At 38.6% G+C, this 9,017-nt stretch overlaps 1 protein-coding gene across 1 annotated transcript; it reads right to left on the bottom strand.

Moving 5' to 3' along the window:
* Positions 1 to 5,029: 5,029 nt before the first annotated feature.
* On the bottom strand, positions 5,030 to 5,974 carry LOC106000415 (olfactory receptor 11H7-like). Its single transcript, XM_013035683.1, has one exon. It carries the CDS (start codon positions 5,972 to 5,974, stop codon positions 5,030 to 5,032), a length of 945 nt encoding a protein of 314 aa, XP_012891137.1.
* Between the last annotated feature and the right edge of the window lie 3,043 nt (positions 5,975 to 9,017).

Here is a 9,017-nt window from a genome sequence, read left to right as displayed (position 1 = left end):
GGAGTGGGGAGGATTGGGTGGGGGGGCCGGGGGAGGATCGGAAGGGGAAACAAAGGAGGAGGCTACAATGCTTGATAAGAAATGTACTCATTATCTTGCCAATGTAATTGTAACTCCTCTGTACAGTATTTTCACAATAAAAAAGAAAAAAAAGAGTGGTTTTTCACTTGTAAGATATAGACTTGCCTTTTCAGATGGGTTCATCAGCTACAGTTCCCTGATGTGGGCAGTGCTTCACTGGTTGGCTACGTATTATATAAAATTGTATAGATACTGTACAGAGGGGTTACAGTTACATGAGTAAGGTAATGAGTACATTTCCTATTGAGCATTGTTACCCCCTCCTTTGTCCCCCCTCCCTCCTCTTCCCCCCGTCCCCTGATCATCCCTTCTTGGTTACATATTTTCTTTCATCCTTGTTTCTTCTTTCTTTGAACTCAGGGCTTCATGCTCTTGTTTGACTTTTTTGCTCAAGACTGGTGTTCTTTCACTTGAGCCATACTCTAACCTCCTCACCTCTGTTTTTTTTTTTTTTAACCTTAGACTCACTTGTGGGATTGCTTTCCTGCTTGAAGTAATAACTAGTGTATATAGTGTTCTGTACTTTCTGGAAATGTAGTGCTCTTCTGCTGTGACCCACTGTATTCTGCTCTGTTCTCAGAGCCAGATATTTCACAGTCCTTAAGTTTTTCTCAGATCAGGGGCAGTTCAGGCATTCCCAAACTCTAGAAGACCAAATCAAGCTCTCAGAGTGGTTCTCTGAAGGTGCCTTTCACTTCACTTAGGGAAACTCTACATTATCAATTTTCATCAAGGACTTCTCATTCATGGCTTCAGTTTAATTTCCAGCCTTCTCTCATATATTGTTAGTGAGGATGATGAACTAATAATTGTGAAATTCCATTCACAATCTAGCAATGATGGGTTGCCCAAAACTCAGGGCAGGGTCAGATGCAGTGGCTCATACCTGTAATCTTAGCTTCTCAAGAAGTGGAGCTTAGGAAAATCACAGAGACAATCTGGATAAAAATATTAATAAGACTCAGATGAATTCTACAAGGCCTTCAAAGCAGAACTCACACAATACTCCTCCAACTCTTCAATGAAATTGAAAGTTCATTACCAAACTCTTTCTATGAAGCCATCATAACCCTCATCCCAAAACCAGACAGGGACTCATCAAAGAAAGAGAACTATAGACCCATTTCTTTGATGAACAACAATGCAAAACTTCTCAACAAAATCCTGGCCAATCAACTTCAACAACTCATCAAAAAATCATATACCATGATCAAACAGGATTCATTTCAGGGATGCAAAGCTGGTTCACTATACACAAATCAATTAATGTAATTCATCACATCAACAAGAGCAAGGATGAGAAACACATGATTATCTCAATAGATGCAGAAAAAGCATTTGACAAAATCCAACACACCTTTATCATGAGAGCTCTAGGGAAACTAGGAATTCAGGGAACATTCATCAATATAATAAGGGTTGTGTTTGACAAACCTATAGCCAGCATTATACTTAATGGTGAAAAGCTAAAGCCATTTCCTCTAATCTCAGAAACGAGACAAGGATGTTTGCTCTATCCACTCCTCTTCAATTTAATATTAGAATGCCTAGCTACAGCAATAAGACAAGATGGAAACATAAGGGGATCAAAATGGGGAAAGATGGAGTAAAACTCTCTTTGCAGATGACATGACCTTGTATTTAAAGAACCCCATGGATCCCACTCACAAGTTATGTGAGCTGATTCAAAACTTTGGCAAATAGCAGGGTATAAAATTAACCCTCAAAAATCAATGACTTTTCTGTATGCCAATAATGAGAAGAGTACTGCTGAAATCAGGAAAGCAACTCCTTTTGTCATAAGCCCCTGCCCCCCGAAAAATAAAATACCTAGGAATTAACTAAAAAAGTGAAGAGCCTCTATGATGAAAACTTTAAAAACTTGAAAAAGAAGATTAAAGCAGAACTAAGCAAGTGGAAAAACCTGCCATGCTCCTGGATTGGGAGGATTAACATCATGAAAATGGCAATACTGCCAAAGGCTATCTACAAATCCAATGCAATACCCATCAATATCCCAACCTCATTCTTCAATGAAATAGAAGAAGCAATCCAAAAATTCATATGGAACAACAAAAGACCCCAAATAGCAAAAACAATCCTTAGCAGAAAAAACAGTGCTGGAGGAATATCAATGCCAAACTTCAAATTCTAGTACAAAGTCATAGTAATCAAAACAGCTTGTTACTGGCATAAAACCAGACCTGAGGACCAATGGAATAGAGTTGAAGAGCCAGAAATGAACCTGCAGACTATAGCCACCCAATTTTTTGATAGGGAGCTCAAAAAATAGAATGGAAGAAAGACAGACTCTTCAGTAAATAGTGCTGGCAAAATTGGTCAGACACCTGTAGAAAACTAAAATTAGGGGCTGGGAAAATTAGTGGCTCAGTGGTAGAGTGCTTGTCTTGCATACATAAGGCCATAGGTTCGATTCCTCAGCACTACATAAGCGGAAAAAAGCAGAAAAAGTGGAAGTGGTACTGTGGCTTGAGTGGTAGAGCGCTCACCTTAAGCTGAAGAGCTGAGGGACAGAGCCCAGGCCCAGAGTTCAGGTACCATGACCAACACCAAAAAAAAAAAAAAAGAAGAAAGAAAGAAAAAGAAAGAAAACTAAAATTAGATTCTTATATATCAACCTGCACCAGAATCAACCCCAAATCAAACACCTCAAAGTCAAAGCAGACACCCTGAAAACATTACTGGAAGGAATAGGAGAAACTCTAGAGCTCCTTGGCACAGGTTGAAATTTTCTTAATAAAGATCCAGAAACACAACAAATAAAGAAAAGGTTGGACAAATGGGATTGCATGAAACTGCAGAGCTTCTGCATGGCAAAGGACATAGCTAGCAAGATCAATAAAATCCCCACATACTGGGAGAAGATCTTCACTAGCCATACAACAGACAATGGCCTCTATCTAAAATATACTTAGAACTCAAAAAATAAATGCCCAACAACAAATCCTCAAAGAAATAACTGCCCCACTAATAAGTGGGTTAAAGTCTCTAAAGAGAGACTTCTCTGAAGAGGAAATAAGAATGGCCAATAGACACATGAAGAAATATTCATCATCTCTGGCCATAAAAGAAATGCAAATCAAAACAACATTGATATTCCACCTTACCCCAGTTAGAATGGCTATAATCAAGAAATCTAGTGACAACAGATGCTAGAGGGGATGTGGCCAAACAAGAACTCTATTGCATTGTTGGTGGTAGTGTAAACATGTTCAACCACTCTGGAAAGCAGTATGGAGGTTCGTCAAAAGACACCACATAGAGTTCCCCTGTAACCCAGCAATTCCCCTTTTAGGCATCTACCCAAATGATCACAAACAAGGCCATACTAAAGCTACCAGCTCAACTATGTTTATTGCAGCATTAGTCACCATAGCTAAGATATGGAACTAACCTAGATGCCTCTCAGTAGATGAATGGATCAAGAAACTGTGATATATCTATCTATCTATCTATCTGTCTATCTATCTATCTATCTATCTATCTATCTATCTATCTATCTATCTATCTATCTATCTATCTATCTATCTATCTATCTATCTATCTATCTCTCTATATCTCACACAATGGAATTCTATGTTTCCATAAAGAAGAATGACACCACAACATTTGTTAGGAAATGGAAAGACTTGGAAAAAATCATATTAGGTGAAGTTAGACAGACCCGAAGAAATATAGGTACCATGGTTTCCCTCATTGCAATAATTAGTATACATCTAGGATATTTGATCAAATAAGCAGAAAAGCTCAAAATTTATGTACATATGACCATATAAGATGATACTAAGGGAAATGAGCCCCAAGATATGGATACAACAGGTGGTTTTTTGTTTTGTTTTGTTTTTTTTTTTCTGGTTATGAGGCCTGAACTCTGGGCCTCGGCACTGTCCTCAGCTCTTCAGCTCAAGGCTAGTGCTCTACCATTTGAGCCACAGTGGTGATGAGGAATCAAACCCAGGGCCTCATGTGTGCAAGGCAAGCACTCTACCACTGAGTCACCTTCCCAGCCTTTGTTGTTGTTTTTAATAAACTATATGATTTTTTTCTTTTGTATGTTCTTCCCCCTATGGTATATCCTCTGTTCTCATTGTACTTGATTTTGGTACCCTGCATCTTGTATGTACATTTATATAATTTAGGGAGGGGAAGGGGAATAACAAAATGCTGAAACAAGGACATAGGATGAACTATTGCAACAATGATACTCACAAGACATTATGTTGGAAATAAACTTTACAACTTCAGGGGACAGGGAAGGAGTGGAAGATGTCAGGGAGGGAAGGTATAATAGGAAGAAAATAAAAGAGGGGGTAACAATGTTTGATAAGAAATGTACTCATTACCTTACTCATGTAACAATGTTTGATAAGAAATGTACTCATTACCTTACTCATGTAACTGTAACCCCTCTGTACAGCATCTTTAGAATAAAATTAAAAAAATTAAAAATTAGTAAGTCTCCATCTCAACAAACAAGGCAGGTGTGGTATATAATCCCAGGTATTCAGGAAAATCATGGTTGAAGGCTGGTCATGTAAAAAACATGAGACTCTTATCTGAAAAATACTTAAAGCAGAAAGGATTGAGGTGTTGCTCTAGTAGCAGAGTGCACAGAAGCCCCTTAATTCAAATCCCCGAACCACCAAAAAATGTGTTATGTGTATTACATAAGTGGTAACATCATGTAAATGAACAACTAATTTGATCAATATATCTTAAAAAAGTTGTGTGGAGAGAGAAAGAGTGCAAATAAATAATACATTTTTCAAGAATTGTTTTTTACCTAGGGGTTGAGGGCCAAGCTCTTCACTGAGTCACATGACTGGAACTGGATGCTCATCAAAATGGCCAGATAATAAATCTTCTTTTCCATGAAAGGCTATGGTTATTCTGCTTGAAGAAAGAGTCTTGGCTATAGAAACCTTATTCATGAACTGTGGATAATTCTTGTTCCACAGAAGACATGGCGGAGGGCATATTTCATGTCCTTGTTGCGGAGGCTATAGATGAAAGGGTTTAAAGCTGGAGTCACTGAAGAGTATATCAGTGTGATGATCTTATGCACCACAGCTGAGCTGCCAGATGTGGGACTCATATACATCACCATTATGGTTCCATAGAACAGAGAAACTACAGCCAAGTGGGACCCACAGGTTGAGAAGGCCTTTCGCCGTCCAGCTGAAGAGCGAACCTGGAAGACAGCTCTAAGCACTAGGGCATAGGATCCCAGGATGTACAAGATAGTGAGAGTGATGATAAGACAGCTCAAAGAATAAAAGACATGCCCTACGATGGGAGTAGGGTCACAGGACAGAGCCATCAGTGGATCCACATCACACAGAAAGTGGTCGATCATATTAGGACCACAGAAAGTTAATTGAGAAATGAAGAAAATGGGAATTGAATATACAAAGAAACCAATGATCCAGCAAAGGGACACCAAAATGCCACAGAACTGTCCAGTCATGATGGAGGGGTAGTGCAAGGGGCGGCAGATGGCCAGGTACCGATCATAAGCCATGACACAGAGGAAGAAGCATTCTGTTGTGCCCAGGGAAAAGAAAAAATAGAACTGAATGAAACAACCAGAAAAGGACATGGTCTTAGTTTTGGAAAGAAAGATGACCAGCATATTGGGGGCTGTGCAGGTCACATACCAGATTTCTAGGAAGGAGAAGTTGGCCAGGAGCATGTACATAGGTGTGTGGAGTTGGTGCTCCCAACTCACTGCACAAAGGATGGCCAAATTCCCAATCAGAGTCAACAGGTAGACCAAGAATATCAGTGAGAAAAGGGTGATTTGCACTTCCCAGGGACCAGCAAAGCCCAATAAGATGAAATGTGTCACAGTGGATGTCTGTGACTTATTCATGGTCCTCAGACTGTGGAGACAAGAGGAAAGACAGATAATATTAATGTACTCTGCTGCTGAAACATCTGAAAGTTTTTTTTTTTGAGATGAGTTTTGATGCATGCAGGGAGTGTAATGATGTTCTAAAACAAATTGCGTTCTTTTTTTGTGGTTGGTTGTGTGGATTGAGCTCTGGGCCTGGGTGCTGTCCTCAGCTCAAGGTGAGCACGCTACCACTTAAACCACAGCACCACTTCTGGTTTTCTGGTGGTTTATTGGAGATACGAGTCTCACAGACTTTCCTGCCTGGGCTGGCTTTGAACAGCGATCCTCATATCTCAGCCTTCTGAGTAGCTAGGATTACAGGCACGAGCCACCAGTGCCCAGCTGTATTCTATTTTGAATTTGCCTTTTGGCAATTGTTTTGGTGTGCTGGTACTGGGGCTGGAACTTAGGGCTTTGTGCTTTTGTTTGGCTTTTTTGTTCTGGCATTCTACAACTTGACATACCTCCACATCCAGATTTTTGCTTATTTATTAGAGATAAGAATCTCACAGACTTTCTGCCTAAGCTGGATTAAATTTTGATCCTCAATTCTCAGCTAGTATAGCAGGCATGAGCCACCAAAGCCCGACAATGGCTTCACTTCTTTTGTTTTTGCTAGTCCTGAGGTTTGGACACAAGGCCTAGACACTGCCCCTTAGCTTCTTTTGCTCAAGGTTAGCACTGTACCACTTGAGCCACAGCATCACTTCTGCCTTTTTCTGTTTATGTGATACTGAGGAATCAAACCCAGGGCTTCATGCATGCTACACAAGCACTCTACCACTAAGCCACATTCCCAGCCCCTCAGTCTTTTAAAAATGTAAATTCTAGATTGTTTGAATTTACCTGGTGGTAGACAAAAATCAGTTAAAGTAATCCTCTTTAGTTCAGTGACAGCATGTTCTAGTATGCACAAGGCCTTGGATTCCCTCTCTGGCACTGGAAAAACCAAAGCCAAACCAAACCAACACCTCAAAATACAACAGACAAAATTATACAGAAATCTTGAAAATGGTTTGTTTGATACCTAGTTAGTTCTTTTTTCAGTGAAAGTTGCTCACATAGACAATTATTTAGTGCCATTCATCTTAAAATATGAGGACATATATATTATTGTTTTTAAATAGATTTCAATGTGAGACTTTTTAGAAATTTGAATGATTTATGCTTTAACATTAGTTCAGATTATTTATGGACCTATTTTAGTTAGGAGATTTTATTTCTCTTTCCTTCCTTCTTCTTCTTGTCCTTTTGTGCCAGTATTGAAGCTTGAGCTCAGGGCTCTGCTCTTGATTGGCTCTTTCACTTCACCACTTGACTCTATCATACTTCTGGTTCTGCTTTTTTGGTGGTTAGTTGGAGATAAGAGTATCACAGATTTTATCCCTGGGCTGGTTTCAAACTGCCACACTCAGATCTCAACTTCTTGAATAGCTAGAAGTACAGGTGTAAGCCACCAGCACTAGAAGAATTTATTTTTTACCTTCTAAGTAATGATAGCTGGGTGCTGGTGGCTCATGCTTGCTATCCTAGCTATTCAGGAAGTGGAGATCTGAGGATTGTGCTTCAAAGCCAGCCTGAGCATGAAAGCCTGTGAGACTCTATATCTAATTAAGTACTAAAAATGTTGAAAATGGAGCTGTGGCTCAAGTTGTACAACACTAGACATGAGCAAAAAAGCTCAAATACCCAGACCAGAACAACAACAAAAAATATTGATAGAAGAAAATGGATAAGAATATGCAAATGATAAAAATTATATAACAGATAATTAAGTTAGTTTTTTTTCTGGTGGTTTTGGAGTGTAAACCCAGAGCCTTTTGCTTGCTAGGCAGAGGTTCTCTCACTGAGCCCTGCCTTCAACAACTATAGCTCATTTATAATTTGATAATTAATACTTTGTTTATATCCATGAAAAGCCACTATCATTCACTGTCTGATGGGTACTTTTACTTGTTATTTTCTCATTTATCTCTATTTAAAAAGAAGTATTTTGGGGGGTAGGAGTAGAGGAAGTAGGGGAGGAAAAGAATAGTAGGACAAAAACAAAAGAGGGGGTAACAATGTTCGACAAGAAATGTACTCATTACTCATGTAACTGTAACCTCCCTGCACAGCATCTTTACAATAAAATAAAATTAAAAAATATTTCAATAAAGATGAATATAAATATAAATGTATGACATATTAAAGAGAAAATTTACAGTTACAAAGCAATTCTATTCTAAAGTCTTATTATTACTTGCCAGAATTTTTCTTTAGAGTTAGTTATTTGGAAGATTTTACTTTATTAAAAAGTAGTAAAAAATACCTTAGATATTCAAAATAAAAAGATATGACTGGGGGCTGGTGACTCATACCTATAATTCTAGCTACTTAGAAGACTGATATCTAAGGATTGCAGTTTGAAGCCATTTAAGGTAAGAAAGTCCCTGAGACTTTTATCTTCAATTAACCGTCAAAAAGTCATAAGTAGAGTTATAGATCAAGTGGTATAGTGCTAGCTGTGAGCAAAAAAAAATCAGGGATAACACCCAGGCTCTGAGTTCAAACCACAGGATCATTACACACACACACACACACACACACACACACATCAAAGATGTTTCAAAAACTAATTATTTACATTTTGCTAAGGCATAGCCCAAGAGGTAGAAGACCTGCCTTGCAAACATGAGGCCTAGAGTTCAAATCTAAGTAGCCCACATAAATTATCCACACTTCAAAATTTGTTCTTTCTTTTTTTAGATTACAATCATTGAAGAAGATATGTATATGTATATTATTTTATATTTTGTCAGTGCTTGTGGTTGAACTCAGGGCCTGGGCATTGTCTGAACTTCTTTTGCTCAAGGCTAGCACTCTACTACCACTTGAACCACAATGCCACTTTCGGCTTTTTCTGTTTATGGTACTGAGGAATTGAACCCAGGGCTTCATGCATGTTAGGCAAGCACTCTACCACTAAGCCATATTCCCAGCCCATATATATATATATACACACATATATATAATATAT

The sequence above is a fragment of the Dipodomys ordii genome, unplaced genomic scaffold (assembly GCF_000151885.1).
Source record: "Dipodomys ordii isolate 6190 unplaced genomic scaffold, Dord_2.0 Scaffold218, whole genome shotgun sequence".
NCBI lineage: Eukaryota > Metazoa > Chordata > Mammalia > Rodentia > Heteromyidae > Dipodomys > Dipodomys ordii.
Note: the sequence above shows the minus strand (reverse complement) of the source record. Positions and strands in the feature narration are given on the sequence as shown.

What these genes read in the sequence shown, in the direction of transcription:
- LOC106000415 (XM_013035683.1), bottom strand. Translation starts at nt 5,974, where the DNA reads ATGAATAAGTCACAGACATCCACTGTGACACATTTCATCTTATTGGGC.